Raw genomic sequence first — 23,006 nt, forward strand, 5'->3', positions numbered from 1 at the left:
GTGGCTCTAGAAGCATCCGCAAGGGTTTAGGGTTTTCAGTACGATGATCCGCAGGGATAAAATAACGTTAAGAAGAACCTGCTAGGTGGACAATTTCGAGACAGAAAAACCGTCCGAGAAATCAGCGCCATTTAAAATTCAGTTGTAATTCAAATTTAATGTAAAATAAATATAAAATCATGGGTGTAGTTAGCTATGAAAAAAATACATTAATTCGAATAATACATATTATCCTTTAGATTTATATTTGACAAATTATAAAATCATAACTGAAGACTATCTTTACTTATAATTCAGTTGTATTTCAAATAAATATAAATATAAAATAAATTATTGATATATATTATTGCTTGCAAAATAATTTTTAAAACTATTTTTTAATATTTGTTTGGTGGAAAGACTTCATAAACACAGAATTGTATTTATTTTAATATTTTTATAACACTTAATGCAAGAGATTGGGTTGTGATAATAATTGAATGTCTTGATGGTGATCGGCATCTGGAGGGGATGAAGAGAATGATTGTCTAGGAGGTGAGGTTGTAGGTTTTGGGCAAGGGAATCTACTTTGTGGATATGAGCAGGCAACGATCTTATCAAAATTAATGAGTGTCTAAAAATAATGTTTCTATAGCAATTGATTACGACCCTTTCAACCTGCTAGTATCGAGAATTACATTCATTACATCCAGACTACAACTATGATCGATTAACAATTGTTGTACATTCAAATTGATCAATTTTGTAACTCAATCTTGCTAATTCAAAAGAATAGTAGATATGTATATTCACTATTTATAATAAATTATTTTAATTAGGGTAGCCCTCAAGGTTTTTCCTCTTTTCAGTAGTTTTCACACAAAATTTGAGGTGTCCTCTTCTGTTACTTGTTTTTAATTACTTAAGTGTGTATTGAGTTTTCGTGTAACGCTCTGACGATAATTCATTACTCAACCGCAATGGATCTTCCATCACGCATTAAAAATAAATATATATTTTTGTATTTGTGTAAATTATTTACTTCTTTTTTGAATGAATATTTCTCATTTGTTTATAAATATTTATTTATTTACATACTTTGTTTCAATATGAAATTATGCGTAATACACTTCTGGATTGCTTCAAGTAAAATTAAGTAATTTTTCAGATTGCACCCCAACCCAGTAGGTCTAATTTTTTCACAAAAAAAAAAAGAGATAAATATCTTTATCATTTTTTTATTATTATTTCCAAAAAATAGTTTTATTGGTTTGTTTTTAATCGTGTGAATTAATTTTTTTTTAACTCTGAAAAAAATTATTTGTAGCCAGAACATAAATAAAAAAAAATATTTTATGATGTCAAACATATTTTATTTATTTGAAAAGGTAAAAAAAAAAAAGATTGAATGACATCTTTTTTAATCTGAAAAGAGTTGACAAATATTGATTCTATCCAAAATTGACTCAAAAAATCCTGATTTGAGCCCAATAGTACGAGTTAGGAATCCCAACACATTTAATTTTTGTGGGTTGGATTCGAGTCAATTTGCCAACCCAAATATGACTTGAAACCAACATTCGCTAACTCAAAATTTATTGGCATCTAACCCACCAACTAAAAAATGATCAAAATTGACTCAAAGTCAATCCAAATAGGTGTCATGACTTAAGTTAAATGGTTATGCGAGTCGGGTTAAGGTCAACAGGTTGAAGGCGAGTCGGTTCCGGGTAAAATTTCCTGACCCAAACCCATTTAATATTCGGGTCAATTTCATATCAAGCAAATTCAAGCCCAGTCAATTTTGATTTAGACTTGAATCCAACCCATGAACACAATTTGAAACCCGTAATTATGATGTAATATGAAGATGTCATTTGCATGTATCAAATGATATGATATCGGGCTATGTGATTGCTTGTCAATGTGCATATTTGCGTGCGTGCGCGTTGATTTAATGAGTAAGAAAAAAACATCTAATTTAAAACAGAAACTTGTAAATTATAATTGTTGCCATGCAAATATCTCCACATCAATTAACTTCTACTTTTTTTTATGATGGCAAAGCAACGCCTCAATCATTATTATTCCCTGAAGAGGTTGACGACAATGCATACATCCTCTAATATCATGATTCACTTTTAGACATGTTCTTAATATGAGAAAATATAGATGATGAACAATGCATGTGTACGAAAGGGTTAAGACATACATAAGAAGTATTATCTCAAGATAAAACTCGGATTAGGTGCCCCTCTTGCGCTTGAGAATTCACTCGTTCTCTTGATGAGTTGATGTGCATTCATGGTCATATGTGGCTGCTTGGATTGGCTGGCTTGTGAAGATGAAGTTGTCCTTGCTCCATACAAAACATTTCATTGTGATAATCCTGTGAATCCCTTATGGTGGTCGAATAGGTGCTTTGGGCTTAGTTAAGAGAACCCGTGTTAGTCTCAATCACGAGCTATCTCTATCAAAATTTGGTTGGTTAGTCTGCACGTTGAATTTGAATTAAATAGCTATTGTCGAGTCCATCATGACAAACTCATATATTTTATCATTTATTTATGCAAAAATGCTTCAGAAATGTATACATGAGATCATGGAAATTGATTTCAGTCATAAGTTTATGACTTTTTTTTTTTTTACCATTTGAGCAATCACTATCACAAGAGAAACCTCCACTTAAAATAGTTTTATTTTTTAATCATGATGGCGGTAATGTTAGAGTTTTAAGCCTTTTGGCCTTCTCCATCTTGATGGTTGTTCTGATAACTCTCCACTTTTTTGATTTCTTAAGGGGAATTTATTTACATACCACATAACTTTTATGAATTTACATATCTGACACCTAGACTTCATATTAACATGCATAACACTCAAATCTTTAATATTACATAAGAAAATATTAGTTTTACCAACTTTCGGAAAGTGAAATACGAGAGCTCGAGTAGAAATGGAATACTGATACAAAAATCAGAAAGGAAGAAGATGAGTTAAGTATAGAAACCAAAATTATATCTCCTCCTTTAATTCAATACATAGCAGTGTGTATACATAGTGGATATTAGAAAGTATTGAATACGTATCATAAAATAGTTAGGACATGGTCGAGCTCCTCTCTTGGGGACCACTCCAATTCATCATTGCTAAGATTGTTGTGATATTGCTAAGATCCCCTGGCGTTGATGGGTCGTGGAAGAACTACCCATCTTCTTGGTACAAAATTTTTGAAACTTGCGTTTGGAGAGATGTTTAGTACGAATGTCTGTCGGTTGATCCTGGGAGTGAATGAATTCAATCCATAGGTGTTTGGAATGAATGTGATCATGAATAAAATGATAATAAATCTCTATGTGTTTAGTGCGGACGTTGAAAATTGTATTATGTGCTAGGGAGACAGAGAAGATGTTGTCACAATAAAGTGGTGTTAGTTGTGTGATGTTAATACCAAATTCTTGAATAGGCCTGCCCGATATTCCACTTTCTTCGATGAACGCGCCACTGTGGATTATTTCTTGATTGTCCATGACACTAAAGTGTCTCCAAGGAACAAGCACACATCAGTGGTAGATTTCCGATCTAATTGGTCTCCAGCTTAATCAGCATCAACATATAAACTTAAGTGGAGGTCTCCCTGGTCGAACTTATAATCCAAGATGACTTGTGCCTTTCAGATATCGAAGTAGACGTGTAAGAGGATTGTAGTTGGCTATGGTGACATAAGCAGTTGGCAATACTGGCGATATCCAGACTAATTACTGTAAGGTATTGGAGAGTTCCTATCGATTGGTGATAAAAGGGTGGGGTTATGGAATGGCATACCTTATTCCGAAGATGCAAAGTTGCGAACTTGCATGGGTGTGATGAGCAGTGTGCAGTCCTCCAAGCCCACATTCGAAAAGAATTGAGTGTGTATTGTTATTGATTATGACGGTATGTGCCAGTTGATTTCTGAACATGAATACCAAGAAAACATCCATGTTGCGAGATGCTTGAGCTGAAACATAATAGCCAAATTTTCAGAGAGAAATGAGATCACACTCAAATCATTTCCTGTAATTAGAATATCATCTATGTAGATGAGAATAAAGATTTAAGTTGTATTCATATGATATATGAGGAATGAAGGATCTTCCTTGGTGAATATAAATCTTTTATTGCCAAAAAAATATGAGAAAGTGATAAAGCATTTTCTTGGAGCCTGCTTCAGGCCACAGAGATTTTTGGAGCATGCATACATGGTTTGGAAATTGGGGATCTTGGAAACAAGGAGGTTGCTTCATGTAAATTTTCTCATTGAGGGTGTTGTGGAGAAACGTATTAAAAATGTCAACTTTCAGGATATGACAATCGTAATGAAGCACCACTGTAATAAGCATGCTACTTGTAGAGAGTTTGGCAACCAAACTAAAGGTTTCATCATAATTTACTCCAAATTCTTGCTTGTAACCTTAAGCAACAAGACAGGCTTTATGTCGCATGACTTCACCATGTGATTTCAATTTGGTTGTATCAATCCATCAAGAACTTGGTTTGGGTTGATTGATGGGGGGTTGAACTAATGACCAAGTGCCTTGTCGCTGAAGTGCATTTATCTCTTCTGATATAGCTTTCTCCATTGGGGTTGTTTGAATGCTTGGATAAAGGAATTTGGATTGGGGGGGGGGGGGGGGGGGGGGGGGGGAGGTGGGTAGTGGAGGAGATTTAATATATGAATAGGTTTTAGGATACCTATTTTGGTTCTTATTATCATGTGATGGTGGGGTGGAGGTTGAGGAGGAGATGGCAGTGTAGAGGATGGTATAGGAGTAGGTGTTGGTTTATTGAAGACAATAGAAGGGGACAAAGAGATGGTGGTAGTAGGTTTAGCTACTTGTTGGAGGAGTGTTGGTGGTTGTAGAAAGTAGGATGGGATGTGAGGTGAAGTGGAGGGGGTGTTTGTGATGGTGAGGAAAAATTCTGGAGAAAAGGAACAGTGTTCACATCAAACATCATGTGTCTTATTTTATGAGTAGTAGGATTGTAGCATTTGTAACACTTGTGTTGTAAAAAAGTACCATAGAAAAATGCATTGAACTGATCGATGTTCAAGTTTGAATTTGGTTTGAGCTTTCCTCAAAGGATAGCAAGCACTTCCGAAAACACAAGTCTGAGTGTGCGTTGGCGAAGATTTATGTAGATGCTTGTATGGAGATATATAGTTTGTGGTTCGAGTAGGCATCCAATTATTAAGGTGGATGGCCTTTAGGAGAGCATCGAACAGGAATTTCTATGAGACTTGAGAGCTTGATGAAGTATAAAGAGTTCCTATGCAAGGCTCCAATACTATGAGAGCTCAAGTAGAAATGGATTACTAATACATAAATCAGAGAGGAAGAAGATGAGACTAAATTATTTTAGCACTTTCTCCTCCTTCAATTCGATACATAATAGTAGACATGTATAGCAGATGGTAGAAAGTTCTGGATACATATCATAACCTTACTAAAATAGTTAGGATATGGTCGAACTCCTCTATAGGGGACCACTAGAATTAAACATTGCTGAGATTGTTGTCGTATTGCTAAGAAATTAAACATTTTCATGCATAGTTTTATGATACTAAAGTGTAATAAATGTAAACATTAAACTTTATGTGTTAAAAATGTAAATATATAGGAATTGTGCAATATGTAGATAAATTGCCCTCTTTTAGTCGAAATCATTATTGTACATACTATCTATAACTTCTTGCTACAAAAAAAAGCTTGATATCAAGTGATGGTGGGATGGAGGTTGGGGAGGAGATGGCGGTGTAGGGGAGGAGATTTAATTTAAGAATAGGTCTGTTGGCATCAATTTTTGATGTCTTGAGTGTAGGGTGTCCACTTGTATGACTCGGGATAGTCTACGACCCGACCGTAATATCCGATAGTTCAGACACCCACTCGAGACTTTTTGGCGCGTGTTGAGGGGCACGTGTCCAAGGTAATTTTACTAGGCTACGACTTTCACTTAGGTAAAGGTCGGTCGGCAGTTGGCACAACGGACGGCTCTGATCGAGCCAAAGAATATTATGTGTCGCGTCAGTATGTCCGAATTGACCCGATCGTTTGACGAAGTGATCCGGATGACCCCAGATGATGAAACGAACCCCGTCAGTATGTCCGAAACGTCGATTTTACCTACGGAGGATGTCCACTTTGCTATGACTCCGCATGTGTGGTGAAAATGTGCAAATTATCGTTTTGGATACGATAGTCGAAAAAGTGATCCGGATGACCCCGGATGACTAAACGGACTACGCCGACGCGTCCGGAACATTGATTTTAGCCAAGAAAGACATCTACTTCGCTGCGAAGACGTATACAAGCTAAAAATGCATTAAGGTAATAATATTATTATTATATAATAATATTATATTATTATATTATTATATTATCCTTTATAAAATTATCGCTTCTCTCCTACTCTCTCGTAGAAAATCGCGGAACCGAGCACCGCCACCCTCCCTTTTCGCGAAACCCTAGCCCGAGCTCCCTCTCGCCTCGCCGGATCTCCCTCTTCGGCGACAAAGCTCGCCGCCGGATCTTCCTCACTCGCCGGAGCTCCCTCCAGCCGCGGGTTGCGAGCCTCGGCCGTTCTCCTCCTCTCGGCTAGCCGCACGCACGGCCGCCCTATCTCGCCGGCGACGTCCCTGAGGTTTCCCCCATCACCGACGCCTTGCTGCCGCTGGTCCGAGCTTCCCCTCGTCGACCTCCCCGGCCTCCTTTTCCGGTTCGAGTCTCCCCTTCGCCGGCCTTTTTCTTGGGCGAGCCTTCTCTTTTAGCTCTCCTTCCGTCGGCAAAGCCTCCTCCGCCGGCCAAATCTTCGACAGTGAAGTTCCTGCCGTTGCCTCCTTTGTGCGCAGGACCGAGGGCAAAGCACCTCCCCTCTCCCTCGCATTTTCCTTTGCATGCCGCCGTCGAGCTAGCTTCTTCACCTCGTCGTCCATCACTCCCCGGTGGTCAGAATATCTCACCGGAGTGATTTGCCGCAGAGGGGCAGTGACGACACCGCTGCTTGAAGAGGCATGGACGTCTTCTATTTTGCGAGAAAAACCTCATCCCGGGGTTCATCGGTGTTGAGCGTCGCTAAGGTATATTTGTCATTTACACTTTCATATGATTTTTTCTTTTATTTCAAATTCTTTGCATACCTCCCAATCTCCTATTTTTTTGTTGTCCTGTGCATGTTTTACGAGAAACATAGGAGCATGGATTGGATGCCGGCGAACTTGGAGCAAGTAAAGAAAATGCGTCCGCAACTGTCACAGTGGTGAGATCCCCTAAACTCTTAGTTAGCCTTAGGATTAGTGGCGTCTAGGTGTGTGGGTTCGATCTCTCACATGGGGTGCGTGCGCCAATGTGGGTCGGCGCGACGACGTGCCTGCGTGATGGGTCATTGGATTTCCTAGAGCTAGCCTTAAGTTAGGATTTCCTGTGCGTAGCCAACACCCCCAGTAGAGTCGAGTGGCTTCCCCCTTGTTGTGAGCCTTAACACAAGTCCCGATGGGTCGGAGTTCCTCACTCCCCTTGCTTTGGATTCCCCAACTTTACTTGGAGAAGTTGCGAGGTCGAACTTGGAAAAGCAAGAGAAGCTTTGTAGTTTGTTTGCTTTGCAAAGTTTGGAGGAGTTCGCAAAATGGGAAAAACTTTGTAGTTATTCCATTTTGCGACGCCGTGGAGAGTTTCCCCCTCAGAGATCCGGGGAGAAACCCCTCACATTTCCTCACCAAAGCCAGAGGCGGCGGTGCTGCACATCAAAGGGTCTAAACCTTAGGTCTCCCAAGTGAAGTCGTTAGCACGAGCCCGGTTTGCTACCTGCATGTTGATTTGCTTCACATTGCATTTTTCTAGGTGCATGTTGCATTTGACTTTGCTCTGATCGGTCGCCCCAGCCCGATGAGCGTCTCACTTCGCTCTAACAGACCACCTCGGCCCGACGAGCATTTCACTTCGCTCCGATCAGTCGCCCCAACCCGATGAGCGTCTCACTTTGGTTCGATCGGCTACTCTGGCCTCATAGACCGATCATTTTGGTTCGACCGGCCACCATGGTCCATTAGACCGGCCACCACGGTCCAGTCGACCGATCACTTACATGTTTGTTTGCTTTTGCATTATAACACATGTTTGTTTGTTTGCATGTTGCATCTGATATGTGTTAGCTTGCATCATCATTATCATTTGTTTTTGTTACACTTCTTTGGGCCGCTGTAGCCATGACACACCCATCTCTTTTAGTCACTATCGCATCGTCACACCTTCGGGTCGCTGCCCCCACGTCACGCCCATCACTATTGGTCACTGCCACCTCGGCACACCTTTCCTCGAGCCGCTGCCGCTACGACACTTCCACCCTTCAGGTCACTACCGCTACGACACACCCATTTGTTCGGGCCACTGCCTACGTGATATGCCTATCTGGTCTTGAGTCACTGCCTCACAGTACACTCATCACTTCTGTCATGTGACTGTCTACATTTACATTTGCATGTTTGCGTGGGTAGTGAGCCATACTCGTTAGGAGAGTGATCCCGTGTTGGTCGCGGTGCCTTAACGAGCCTTGCTTGCTTGTTTGCTGGGTAGATTCCGATGAGCAATGCGAGTTAAGTCTTCGGGATTGACACGAGTATGACTGTGCTAAATATCTAATAGATCTAACTCGTGTCAACACTTCTCGTGACACCCTTTAGATCCTTCAGATCTTTAGGATGTGGTCGGTATGGCGACCCCGTCAAAGTCATATTATTAAGTCATACTTACCCCGCACTTAGATTCTAGATTTAAGCACTTTTCGTTAGATGGTGTGTTGGGCTAGGATTTAGGGTGCTACATAGTTTTTTTGACACCTGGCTATTGTTCTTTGTTTGATTGGTTGCCATAGTCAGATATGTTTCTTTCGCATTGTGTTTGTGATGTGACTGCATGTTGCATATATATGGTAGTGTGTTAGGGTGTTCTTCTGCAGGGAGCCATGCGTATTTATATGCGCACACACAGGTACTGCTGGGGGGAGCAAGTAATGATTTCTGAACCTTTTGCTTGCAGGTGTTATTTAGCTCCCACACTTTTATGACATGGCTCATGATATGTCATTTGCATGTGGGATTTCCCGCTAACACTTGTTTTCATGCAGAATTTAGTATTTTTTTTCTTTTCTCTATGTACTTTTAGAGTCTAGGAGAGTACTGTAGCAATAAGATACGAGCACGGGTTTCGAGACGTTAGCATGGGAACCACGTGGAGGGGACCAGGAGCAGATGCTCGTGCCCCGTATCTTAATTTTACATTTTATATTGATGTATAAAATTATGATCGGGCATGTATATGCGGAGTCCGACCGTCTTTTTCTTTTCTGGGATATGTTGCCGACCCAGCGACATCGACCTGTTTATTATTTTATTTGACTTGTTTTACTTTCTGTTACACGTCTGTATGTATGCACATCTGCATCTGTTTTCCTTGTTTTTTTCTGTGATCTGAGATTTCACAATATAATTTAGGCTCATTAAGGACACTAAAATTTTAATTATTTCTATCATAAAAATCATAAATAAAATATTCAAGATAATTAAAATTTAGGATGAAAATATTCAAAATTTAAAAATTACAACTTTTACTTTTCTACATATATTAATAGAGCCTCCACAATACTTAAGGACTGCTCTAGATAACTGCATTCATATTTGTATGTCCCGGAGAGGAGTCCCCGTGCTTCTTCAACCTGACTGGCCCAAAATATTTTTATATAGGTGGTTGTGTAGTGCGCATAGGGTGTTAAAAGACTCTCCGACCCAGAGGGGGTATGAGTCCTTTTGTTTGGAGCGTTTCCATCTTTGTAGTTGAACCACCACTTTTTTTTTCTTTTCGGAGGCAATCTTGCCACTTCGGCAGATATAAGTCCCATCTCTTGAAGCTCCAGCTTTTAGTCATAGGATAGAGTTTCCTTCCTTTGATCTTAGGGCTACCGAGGTTCCCGTGGACAACACAATTTACAGATTGCTGATCGGGGTTCTATTAGCTGTGGATGACGGGTCCGTAGTACCCCGACCCAGTTAACTCGGCCTTTTAGAATCACTCAACCTTCCTTTTTGTTGAGCCCCTTTGAGCGTTGATCCTTGTCGCTCCTTGGCTTCGTTGATATCACCTTAACGACCCGATGCCGATGAGCTGCCGCCCATTTGGAATATGACGATTTGTCCTCTGCCCTTTGGCTCAGACGTGCTTTAACGTGTTGGAATATCCCCGTCAAGATGATTTAGGTTATTTTGTGGGCCACGTGTGCCTATGAGCCGCTACCCATTTCGAGATGTGGGAGACTCACTCTCTGCCCGATGACTTAGCGCGAGCTTTGTAGAAGCTTTGAAGAATCGGGACTATTCCCATACGGAATAACCTTCTTTTGAGTATCTATTGCCCCAGGTTCACGATAATCCAAGCGAAACTCCTTTTATCGAGAGTATTCTTAGGTACCCCCAAGATATAATTAACTAAGTTGGATACGTCCCCTTGGGAGTGCTCTTGACCCCAGAATAGGCACCTACACCTGACTCTCTGGTTTTGGGTAATTTACGTAGGCATTCTTTCAAGGATATTGGTTTAAGGTGCTTTCGCCCGATCTTGTTTGGGCGGACACTATTAACCTATCCTTGCGAGGTTTACCGCACGTAGGCTCTCCACGTTTTGTATTTTCTTTTGTTTGTCACTTTGTTGTATGTCCGTCTTTTCCGGTTCCTCTCTTCTTCAGGCCATTTATATGACCCGAAAGGGAGATTTATTCGGGAAAGAGAAGTATACGACGATCGATGAGCTGACGACTCCTTCTAAAATAAAATAGAGAAAAACGAACGAAAACAAAGTTTTAGGATACTCGTTTTGGTTCTTGTTATCATGTCATTGTGGGGTGGAGGTTGGGGAGGAGATGGATGTGTCGAGGATGGTATAGGAGTAGGTGTTGGTTTATTGGAGACAACAAAAGGGGTCAGAGAGATGGTGGTAGCAGGTTTAGCTACCAGTTGGAGGAGTGTTGGTGGTTGTAGAAAGTAGGATGAGACGTGAGGTGAAGTGGAGGGGGTGTTTGTGATGGTGAGGATATATTCTGGAGAAAAGGAAAAGTGTTCACATCAAACATCATGTGCCTTCTTTTATGAGTAGTAGGATTGTAACATTTGTAACACTTGTGTCGTAAAGAGTTCCATAGAAAAATGCATTGGACTAATCGTGGTTTAAATTTGAGTTTGGTTTGAGCTTTCCTCCAAGGATAGCAAGCACTTCCGAAAACACAAGTCTGAGTGTGATTTGGCGAAGATTTATGTAGATGCTCGTATGGAGATAAATAGTTTGTGGTTCGAGTCGACAACCAATTAATAAGGTGGATGGCCTTTAGGAGAGCATCGAACAAGAATTTGTATGGGGCTTGAGATCTTGATGAAGTATAAAGAGTTCCTAGGCAAGACTCTGATACTATGAGAGCTCAAGTAGAAATGGATTACTGATACATAAATCACAGAAGAAGATGATGAGTTTAGTTTAGAGACTAAATTATTTTAGCACTTTCTCCTCCTCCATTTCGATACATAGCAGTAGACATATATAGCAGATGGTAGAAAGTTCTGGATACATATCATAACCATACCAAAACAATTAGGATATGGTTGAACTCCTCTCTAGGGGACCAATAGAATTCAACATTGCTGAGATTGTTGTGGTATTGCTAAGAAATTAAACATTTTCATGCATAGTTTTATGATACAAAAGTGTTTTATGATACTAAAGTGTAATAAATGTAAACATTAAACTTTATGTGTTAAAAATGTAAATATATAGGAATTGTGCAATATGTAGATAAATTGCCCTCTTTTAGTCGAAATCATTATTGTACATACTATCTATAACTTCTTGCTACAAAAAAACTTGATATGCCAACACTAAATCTATTTCTTAATATCATCTGTGCAAGAAATGTTTAATAATAACTTCTTTCACTTCTTATATAACTATCAAGAGAAAATTATCTAGCCAACATCATAAGCGCCGTGTTAAGCTCTCACTTTGGCTTTAAAGGATCAATGTCAAAGTGTAACACAAATTTGCTAAACTCTTTAACCTTACTAAAGTAGCTTTGTCTCCTCATTAATGATAATATAATTTGAAGGTGTAATTATGATACAACGCATGCTTCTTTCCCTTGTCATTGGAGCCGCCGCAACTCCAAAGCCCTTACATCTTGGGCCAATTTCGGTGCTAAGCCACCCTCGTAAATGATAATGAACATAAATTTCATTGAAGTTGGCATGCCAAATTTTTTTGCCAAACTGACCTTAATGGGAATAGAAACATCCATTGACGAGCTCAATCAATAAAGAACCTCATTGGCACCCGCCATGATAGTGGTTAAGATAATTGTAGACTTGAAAATGTGTTAAGAAATAAATCCAATCAATATTGAAATTTTTGAAAAAGTTTAAATATAACATGCAAAATAGCATGTTTTATTCGTCATCAACGAATTGATAATTTGAATTGAATATCGCTGCATGACATGAATTTTAAGATAATTTATTAAACAAAAAATATTCAAACTTCAATTAAAAATCATCTAGAATTATGATTTTGACAAACTTAAACTCAAACTGATCGACTCAACGAGACAAACACCTTGATACAAAATTGGTTCAAACCAAGTCAAATCAAGCTCAGATCAAACTATTAAACCACTTTTAGAAGCTTTCAGTGAATAATTGGAAGATCAATCATATAACACATGATAATCTTATAGTCAAATCGAGCATCTCAGCAAGATGAATCCAACCACTTAATTATGACATAATTAAAGCATTTAAATGTTCTTAAAAATCGTTTCATGGAGGGAATCTCTTCTTTCTGTTTGATGGAGTGGTTCGAGTTCATTACTTATTTGTAGAAATGTCTTTCTCAAACTCTATAACTAGAGTCCTACCCCTCTCTTGAGAGGGCACCTAGACCTAGAGTCAGAAGATACTTAGAGAAAAAAGAGGTTAAACTAGTCATCATTTCTACACGGAAGATCCAACTAATTCATCCTACTCTTGCAACCGCCGACCATCGTCGATCACCACCTGCCCGCCACCGTCCATCATGTTGGCCTCCCTCTACCGTCTATCACCATCGACCGCCAACCGCTTCTTGCAACGAAGTCTCTTATGGACTCATAACATGCATAGTGGAATCATAATGTACGTTATAGAACAGTGAAGCACCCGGTGAAGTAATACAACGTTCAACACGCCATGCAACTATATACCCCCGATGGTGGTGTAATAATGCAATTCACATACGGTGCAACAACGCCTCATAAAGACAATGCAACAACGCACCCCGAAGATGGTAACTCTCTTCGAACGTTATCACAACACACTTATGTCTTACGTCACTCAAAGCTCGTGCAGCTCTCGACTTAATCTCGTATGACCTATAAATATTATCACAACTCACCACTACAATATATGTGACCAACTGCGACCATTATGATCCATAGTCTGTACACCTCTAAACTTATTTTTAAGGACACACGCACTCAAATGGTTATAACACCTATTCTAATTATTTACATCACTAGGTCATGTGATCCAACTACCCTATTTCACCGTCCCTTTTGGTGAATGCTCGCCTGATCTCGTTTTTTTTTTTTTTGGTTATCCTAATCAGCCCTTCATTGATCCCAGTTAGCATTTTGTAAGCCTCTAATACTAATCAACCACTTCAGCTAAATCTGCTCTGTAATACTAAATCAATATTAGAAGAAAATATTACGTCTGAAATACTTAGACATCGAGACTTGCACTTAATATTTTCCGCAATACTTGGTGGCCAAGCAAGCAAGATCCAGCGCGCACACTTCGTCGAAAACTTCAATTTATTCTGCCCACCCTTGTTGAACATATGTTTACGGAAAGGATATTCCAAGAAACTGAATTTGCAAAGAGTTCAACTCAGATACTCCTTCATTTAAATAATTTTGAAAAATCACATTTTTTAGCTACTACAAGCTATAAATTTCCCGCCAGTTGCAACAGAAGAGCATAGCAATTTGGCGTTGCCCATCATGAGCTGCCAAGCTGGTGATCGTAGCCTAAACGCAAAGCGCCTCCACTTTCTTCTGGTTCCTCTCTTGGCACAGGGCCACTTGATCCCCATGGTCGATCTGGCTAAGCTCCTTGCAGCCCGTGGCATGCTAGTCACCTTTGCCACTACTCCGGTCAACTTGGCCCGCATCCAACCTACCGTTGCCTCCAACCTCCCCATCCGCTTCGTTGAGCTCCCCTTCCCGGCTGCGGATTTCGGCCTCCCTGATGGCTGCGAGAGCGCCGATCTCATCCCCACTGCAGACCTCTTCATCCCGTTCATGAATTCCTTAACCCACCTCCGCAAGCCGCTCGAGGACCACCTCCGCGTCCCCGACCCAACCGGATGGCCGAAGCCTGCCTGCCTCATCTCTGACAACCTTCAACATTGGACAGCCGAAGTTGCCACCAGTCTTAAAATTCCCCGTCTCATCTTCCACGGCCCATCTTGCCTCTTTCTCTTCTGCGACCGCTTCATCAAGCAGCATAATGCCGAGCTTGAGGCTGCCGTGGACGCAGCGCCGAATGGATCCATCATGATTCCGGGCCTTCCGCATTCCATTCACATCAAAAGGCGCGACGTGATATCAGTTTTGCGCTCGGATCCAGGATGGTCCAAATATGTGGAATCCATCAGGGTGGCAGAAGAATCGGCCAATGGTGTACTTGTCAACAGCTTCGTCGAGCTCGAGCCCTGGTACTTTGACAAGTATCACGATAGTACGGGGAAGCCTGTATGGCCTATAGGTCCGCTCTCTCTCCATAAAGAAGAGCTGGAAGTCAAAGCAGAGCGGGGGCGTGTTTCATCGGTCGACAACAAGGTCCTTTTCCAATGGCTAGACAAGCAGAAGCCCGGTTCGGTGGTGCTCGTGAGCTTTGGAAGCATAGCTCGCAGCACAATGGCCCAGCTCGTGGAGCTGGGTCATGGGCTGGAAGCAACGCAACGACCGTTTGTTTGGGTGGTGAAGGAAGCAGCGGAGAGGAAGATTCCGGGAGTGGAGGAGTGGATGGCAGAGTTCGAGATGAGGGTGGAGGGGAGAGGAGTTGTGATAAAGGGGTGGGCGCCACAGACAGTGTTGTTGGGGCATGTAGCGGTGGGGGGATTCATGACGCATTGCGGGTGGAATTCGACGTTGGAGGCAGTAGCGGCAGGAGTAGTGATGGCGACATGGCCGCACTTCTATGACCAGTTTTTGAATGAGCAGCTGGTGGTAGATGTGCTCAAAATTGGGGTGGCGGTTGGGGTCAAAGAGCCGAGATCGTTTGGAGTAGGGGATCCTTATGAGGAGGTCGTAAATGTGAGGAGTGAGGAGGTTGAGAGGGCTGTGGAGAAATTGATGGGGGGAGGAGAGGAAGGGGAAGAGAGGAGGGAGAGGGCGAGGGAGCTCGAAAAGATGGCGAGGATGGCCATGGAGGAAGATGGTTCTTCATGGAAGGGATTGCAGGATGTTATCAATTATGCGTTGGAGTTCCAGGAGTAGTAAGGAGGAGAAAAAATTCATATTATTTTGTATTTGTTTACAACAAGATATATTAGCTTTATTTAATTAAATTTATTTTGATATTAGTTTGGAATTAATTTACTTGTTTGATTGTATATTTTAAATATTTAAATGTTTTTTTTTTATGTAATGTTACAATTCATACTAAAATAATAAAAATAAAATTGATGAGTTATCTTCAATACAACCATGATTGAAAGGCACCCAAGTTGGACTTCACTTATGAAACATTTTCCTTCATTTTAAAAATTAAAATAATTACTAAATTAGTTTCATTGCCCGCTCAAGGGAAGTCATCATCAGTCTCTTTTAACAGCTTGGTGGCCAAGCAAAGCGTTGTGTCTAGAAGCACACCACAATGGCCACTCATTCTAATTAGCAGCTTCAATAGGCGCGTGTTTTAGCCATCCCGAGCTGCCGTCAACTGCTGAAAGTTTGTTATATTTAGGAGAACAAATGAAAGTTCTAAGAAATAAATCTTGTGCGAATACTGTTCTCTTTATTATATTAAAAGAACCTAATTATCTGAAGGAAGGTCTATGACTTTGCATGCCTTAAGTCATGAATGATTTGATAACCTGATAAAGAACTAGAATATCCAGTACAGTTAAGGAATTACTAAACAAATTGATCCCAATTTAAGACTTCTTTATCTATTTAAAATCGACATAACTGGCTTTCCAAAAGTCAATTTTTGCCGGTTTTTTTTTTCTTAATTCCGACAGTTTCATGGAAAGTAGAAGAAATTAAAATAAATAAATAAAAACTATGCAAAAGTTGTATTATTAATTATGGATGTGTGCTAGAAGATTATCATCAGTAGAGTAATAAATTATCATGTTATTCTCATCATTAAAATTTAATTTCTTTTTATATTTTTTTAAAATAATTGTAATCATTTTAGCAAAAAAATTATAATCTTTAATTTAATATCATAAAAATAGTAGCAGTAATTTTATTTTCATCAAAATATAATTTCAGTTTATATTTTTAAATAAATAGTAATGCTATAAATTTATTATTTTTAAATCTAATTTTAACTTTTTCTTTTACTTTTTAAATAAGATTAGTAATACTTTAAATATATTAGATTTAAATTTATTTTTTTATTTAGGGTTTATTTTTTACTAATAAAAGAAATACTATAAGTTCATTATTTGTATGTTTAATTTTTATTTTAGACTTTTAGTTTTTTTTTAAACAATAGTGATAATATAAGTTTAATATTTTTAAACAAATTTTCATTTTTTGTTTTTTTTATTAATAAAATCACTATAAATTTGTTATTTTAAAGTTCAATTTTTATTTTTGGTTTATATTTTGGTATTAATAGAATTTATATTTGATACACCACCAGCAAATTTTTCATCATCCAACACGAATTTTGATGCTTCACACGAATCTCGAGATAATTTTTAGAATAAGAAGCATTCAAATATTGATAAAAAGTCATACTGAACTCTGATTTCAACAAACTTATAGTCAAACTGACTAGCTCGATGAGAGGAACCTAATGGCATCAAAGTAAGTCCAATCTGAGTCAAATTAAGCCCGTATCAAGTTATTTAATCGCTTTTGGAAGATTCTCAGACACATTTGGAAGATCAAATAGATGTTAAATTTTACAAGTTTATAATTGAATTGAGCGTCCCAACAAGACGAATCCAATGAACCTAATATCACTCAATTCTGGCATCATTAAGGCATCCAAATGTTCATTAAATTTTGTCTGATTGAGAAAGCTCTCCGGTCCATCTGATCAAAATGGTTTATATTCTCGTATTAATTGCACTCATAACACTATAAATAGAGCCCACATCTCTCATGAGAAGGAGCTTATGAGTCTATTTGGGGCAGCTTGTGCATTTCGAATAGACAAATTATCCTAAAACCCGGCTCGCAAGTCGACCGCGGGGGTCGACCCGCGGCCTGTGTTTAATATAAAATACTCAAATGCGACAGATAACGTTTTCAAAAATGCGTAAATCAAACAATTAGGTGACGTTTTCTAAAATGCCGCCTCACTTATAAGCTGCCCCAAATGGGCCCTAAGCTTAGAGAGAGCTTAAAGCTTTGAGGAATAACTTTAACTAAGCATCACCGTCGGCCATAGTGAATCACTATCGACCACAATCAGCCACCGTCGACCACCCTCAACAACAATCGATCGTCCTCGATCTCAATAGACAACAATCAACTGTCACCAAGCAGCGCGACCACCACCGATTTTCGTCGACCACTACTAAGCGTTGTCGCTCACCGCTGACCCTCGTAGACCACCACCAGCCTTCGTTGACCTCCGTCAACCATTGCTAACCATCATTGATCACCACCAATGAGACACAATTAGTAAACGTTGTAATATGAAATATATAGTTATTACATCTTGTCTATGGGATAAAAAATTTCTGTAATCATCAATCAATAATGAATTTTCACAATTAGACCATACCTTATAGTTTTTCCCTTTACGGGTTTTCCTAGTGAAAACTTCTGGAGCCGTTACTGCTTGTTTCTCTTTCATCTGTGTGTGTGATGAGTTCTCTTACAACTCTAAGACAATAATCTGTTAACCTACATTCGGAATTTTCTAGCACACATAAATACAATAAATTTATTTTTTTATAAATTTAATTTTTGTTTTAGGTTTATATTTTTATTTAAAATTAAAAATAAGTTAAATATATTATTATTTTCCTATTATTATTATTATTATTCATCAAATAATAAGTACAAAATACAAAATATTAACAATACAATTGGAAAACTGACGCAAAAATAAATAAATAAATAAATAAAATACATGTTTCGCGAAATGGAGTGAATTCTGAATCTATTTTCCGTTTAGTTTATGACCAAGCACAATCGGTTTTTTGACAGCCGGTTTCGTCGGTTTCTAATTTTTATTTATTTATTTATTTATTGAAAAAAAACAATTTTTTAATACATGTTTTTCACAGTACTCATGAATTAATCAAGCCTCGTAAAAAAAGTTTTATTTTTTAATTTTTTTCTGGAAAACTTGCCGAGAGGTCCATGACTCATAATCCATCATTTAAATATTTTAAAAAATCACACTTCTTAGCTATAAATTTCCCACCAGTAGCAACTAGCAACAGAAGCATATCCATTTAGCGTCACCCACCATGAGCTGCCAAGCAGGTGATTGTAGAATAAAGACAAAGCGCCTCCACTTTCTTCTGGTTCCTCTCTTGGCACAGGGCCACTTGATCCCCATGGTCGATCTGGCTAAGCTCCTTGCAGCCCGTGGCACACTAATCACCTTTGCCACTACTCCCATCAACTTGGCCCGCATCCAACCAACCGTTGCCTCCACCCTTCCCATCCGCTTCATTCAGCTCCGCTTCCCGACTGCGGATTTCGGCCTCCCTGATGGCTGTGAGAGCGCCGATCTCATCCCCTCTGCAGATCTCTTCCTCCCTTTCATGAATGCTTTATCCCACCTCCGCGAGCCGCTCGAGGACCACCTCCGCGTCCCCGACCAGGACGGATGGCCGAAGCCCTCCTGCCTCATCTCTGACAACCTTCAACATTGGACAGCTGAAGTGGCCACCAGACTTAACATTCCCCGTTTCATCTTCCACGGCCCATCCTGCTTCTTTCTCTTCTTTGACCACTTCATCAAGCAACATTATGTTGAGCTTGTGGCTGCGGTGGAGACAGCGCCGACTGGGTCCATCATGATTCCGAGCCTTCCGCATCCCATTCACATCAGCAAGCACGAGGTCTTATCGGCTATGCGCTCGGATCCAGATTGGTCCAAATATATGAAATCCATCCGGGTGGCAGAAGAATCTGCTGATGGTGTACTCGTCAACAGCTTTGTGGAGCTCGAGTCATGGTATTTTGACAAGTATCGGGAGGCCACGGGAAAACCTGTGTGGCCTGTTGGTCCGCTGTCTCTCTATGAAGAAGAGCTTGCAGTCAAAGCAGCGCGCGGGCGTGTTTCATCTGTCGACAACAAGTTCCTCTTCCAATGGCTAGACAGGCAGAAAGCCGGGTCGGTGGTGCTCGTGAGCTTTGGAAGCATAGCTCGTAACACAATGGCGCAGCTCGTGGAGCTGGGCCACGGGCTGGAAGCAACACATCGACCGTTTGTTTGGGTGGTGAAGGAAGCAGCGGAGAAGAAGATTCTGGGACTGGATGAGTGGATGGAAGAGTTCGAGAAGAGGGTGGAGGGGAGGGGAATGGTGATAAAAGGGTGGGCTCCACAGGCAGTGTTGTTGGGGCATATAGCTGTCGGGGGATTCGTGACACACTGTGGGTGGAATTCGACGTTGGAGGCGGTGGCGGCGGGGGTGGTGATCGCGACATGGCCAAATTATTATGACCAGTTTTTGAACGCGCAATTGGTTGTGGTTGTGCTTAGAATTGGGGTAGAGATTGGCGTCAAAGAGCCGAGATTGTTTGGCGTAGGGGATGATGATGAGGAGGCAGTGAAAGTGAGGAGGGAGGAGGTTGAGAGGGCTGTGGAGAAATTGATGGAGGGAGGAGAGGAAGGGGAAGAGAGAAGGAAGAGGGTGAGAGAGCTTGGAAAAATGGGAAGGATGGCCTTGGAGGAAGGAGGTTGTTCATGGAAGGGATTGCAGAATGTAATCAGTTATGCGTTGGAGCGTATGTAACAAGAGACATAAAATCATATTGTCATGCAATAACTTACATCGAGATGTGCTAATTTTTTTCTGAATATAATTTTATCTCATGATGTAAAAAATATTATGCATGGTTCACATGTTGTCACGACGGTGTAAATTATGTCATATTATAGTTAGATGTGTGGTGTAGATTACATCACATCATTGTTAGGTGTATATTCCAAAAATATCAATAATTAAGTGGATATTAAGTTTGTGCGTTGAATGTGAATGTCACATCAAATCTAGGTAAATTTATGACGAGTTATCACCTCACCTCAATCATTATTGTCCGCAAATACTTGTATATTATGTGAATTTTTTTTTTTTTTGAGATGTTATAGTTTGATGGGGCTAATGAGTTTATTGTGTTGTCAATTTATAAATCTTAATGCAATTTCTTGATAAAATTATGATAGCTCGACTTTCTTGAACTTAGGGTCTGTTTGGAGCAGCTGCAGCTTTTCAGCTGAAATCAGCTTTTCAGCTGCAGCTGTGTTGTCTCAGAAAGCTGCTGCGGCGCAAAAGCGAGGAAGATGACTGTCTGTTTGGTGCAGCTGTGTGAAAACAGCTGTGAGACAGCTTTTTCTAGAGAAATGACCAAGCTACCCCTATTTGCTAAAACAGTTTAAAAATTATTATGTATTTATATGAGAAGATATGGTCAAAGTTTAACTCTGCAAAAGTCCTAAAATTTTTTTAATTTAAAAAGATTTGTTTGTTGTTTATCTGCTCTCCAAGGCAGAGAAACATATTTGTGACTATTGAAGACATCCAAGGCTTGCCAAAAAAATCCAAGCTATACAACAAACTAAAGGTATGCTAGTAGATCTAAAAAACCCAAAAAAAAAAAAAAAAAAAACTGCGAACGGATAACAGGGTAGAGGAGAAATTACCCTCTCATTGACAAGATCACGAGATCGGGAGAAACCGTCACCGACCGGAGAAGAGGAGGAGGAGGGATGAAGCTCGCGTGAAGATCCAATTGCTCTATTAGGGCTCATTCCAAGGGGCACAGGGGTAAAACCCACGGCCACGAAGCTAGGCCGCACATATACCCCCGCTGCTCGCTTTCGAGGCATAATGCGCGAAGGGCGAAGCCAAACCAAACAACCGGATTTCGGGGAATTTCACGGCACTGTGTCGCACCGCACTAAAAAAGCTGAACCAAACAAAGCCTAAGCAATACCAACACGGCTCCCTGGATGTCACCTCGCATTTTTTTTAAAAGGTTTGGACGACTCTCGAGGCTTCTTGTTTCAAATTACCGTCCTTAAGGATTTGACATGAATGAGAAAACATAGTCATACATACATACATACATGCATACATATCTATCCATACATATGTTGTACTTACGTAATTTTTGCTCGCCAAATTTCCATTTCTCTCATAAGGCCCGATTTGCTCACTAAAAACTCTTTATTTTCTTGATTTGATGATAAAACATGTCCTTAATATCTGGTAAGCTTTGATTTCAATTTTTTTTCTATATATTTTCAAGTTATTTTGATGTTGTTTTTATTTTATTTTATCAATAGTTTGTTAAATCTTTATTTTCAAATTTTTTTTTTATTTTTTTATAAAATCTATAATCTTTTTGTTTGATTAATATCTTTTGTTTTAGATTCATATTATACTTACTTTTCCTCCAATGTTAGTAACACATTATTTGTTAGACCTATGATTTTCTTAAATCCATACTAAAAGCCATTTTGTATATTTTTAAAATAATAAACATGTTATAACATATCAACATATTCTATTACAAATAAGAAAACGTAAATGAAATAAAATAAAACGCTACATCATTTTAACTTTATTTTCAAATAATACTAAAACAATGAAAAGAAAATTAAAGAATCATATCAATCAGCAGTGATTGAAAGGTAGCTAAGTTGGACTTTGCGAAGCTGCTTTCTTCGTTTAAATAATATAGCAAGTAGAAAATTTGACGTCATTGCCCACGCAAACAAAGTTGTCACTGTTCGTAGGCAGCTTGTTGGCCAAGCAAGCGCGCCAAATTGAATCACCAGCTTCTCTGCTTATCTCATTAGCCGACCAGATATTAATGATTAATACATAATTAATATTTCCTTAAGTCTTTATTATTTAGGGTTCGGCTGATCGGTGATCAGAGCTGAGTATTTAGATAAATGAGCTGAGCTAATCAATTTATTTCTAATCTTTGGCTCAATTGAGAAGAGGAAGTCAATTTCGAATTTCAGGGTAGATTAACCTAAATAGTTTCATGTTTGTTTTTATTTTTGAGCTAGATTGAGTTCTATTCAATTTTAGGAATATTTTTCATGTGTTATTTTTATTTTTTATTTTAAGCACAAAAGGCTCCATTTTGTTTCAACAAAGGACGAATTACAAAAGTAGGGAAAGAGATAAACCCTATACAACTCATGCAACAAAAAAATAAAGAAAGTTTCCTGTCCCTAAAAAAACGAGAAAACAACTCACACCACACCCATACCCCCAGTAGAGTTCTAATCAGATAAATCTTTAATAGCCAAAGCTAAAAACTCATCAGGAAAATTAAAGGAACTTGAGCTCTTGAACAATTATAACTAAACTTGGCACTCCAACGAGCCACGACATTGCCTTTTCTAGGAACATGCGTCCAATTCACATTCAAATTTACTGTTGAAGCGTGAATTCTCCTCACCTGAAGCAAGATAATCCAATGTGCCTCCCTATTATACGCAACAATTCCAAATAATCGGAGAATCCACT

At 39.4% G+C, this 23,006-nt stretch overlaps 1 protein-coding gene across 1 annotated transcript; it reads left to right on the top strand.

Annotated features, from left to right (window-relative positions):
• Positions 1-14,082: 14,082 nt before the first annotated feature.
• Positions 14,083-20,477, top strand: LOC110019754. Its single transcript, XM_020717562.1, has 3 exons — positions 14,083-15,587; positions 18,589-18,592; positions 18,723-20,477. Exons 1-3 carry the CDS (start codon positions 14,089-14,091, stop codon positions 20,250-20,252), a joined length of 3,033 nt encoding a protein of 1,010 aa, XP_020573221.1. The 5' UTR covers positions 14,083-14,088; the 3' UTR covers positions 20,253-20,477.
• Positions 20,478-23,006: the final 2,529 nt, after the last annotated feature.

Source organism: Phalaenopsis equestris, unplaced genomic scaffold (genome assembly GCF_001263595.1).
Source record: "Phalaenopsis equestris unplaced genomic scaffold, ASM126359v1 Scaffold000002, whole genome shotgun sequence".
In the NCBI taxonomy this organism is placed as follows: domain Eukaryota; kingdom Viridiplantae; phylum Streptophyta; class Magnoliopsida; order Asparagales; family Orchidaceae; genus Phalaenopsis; species Phalaenopsis equestris.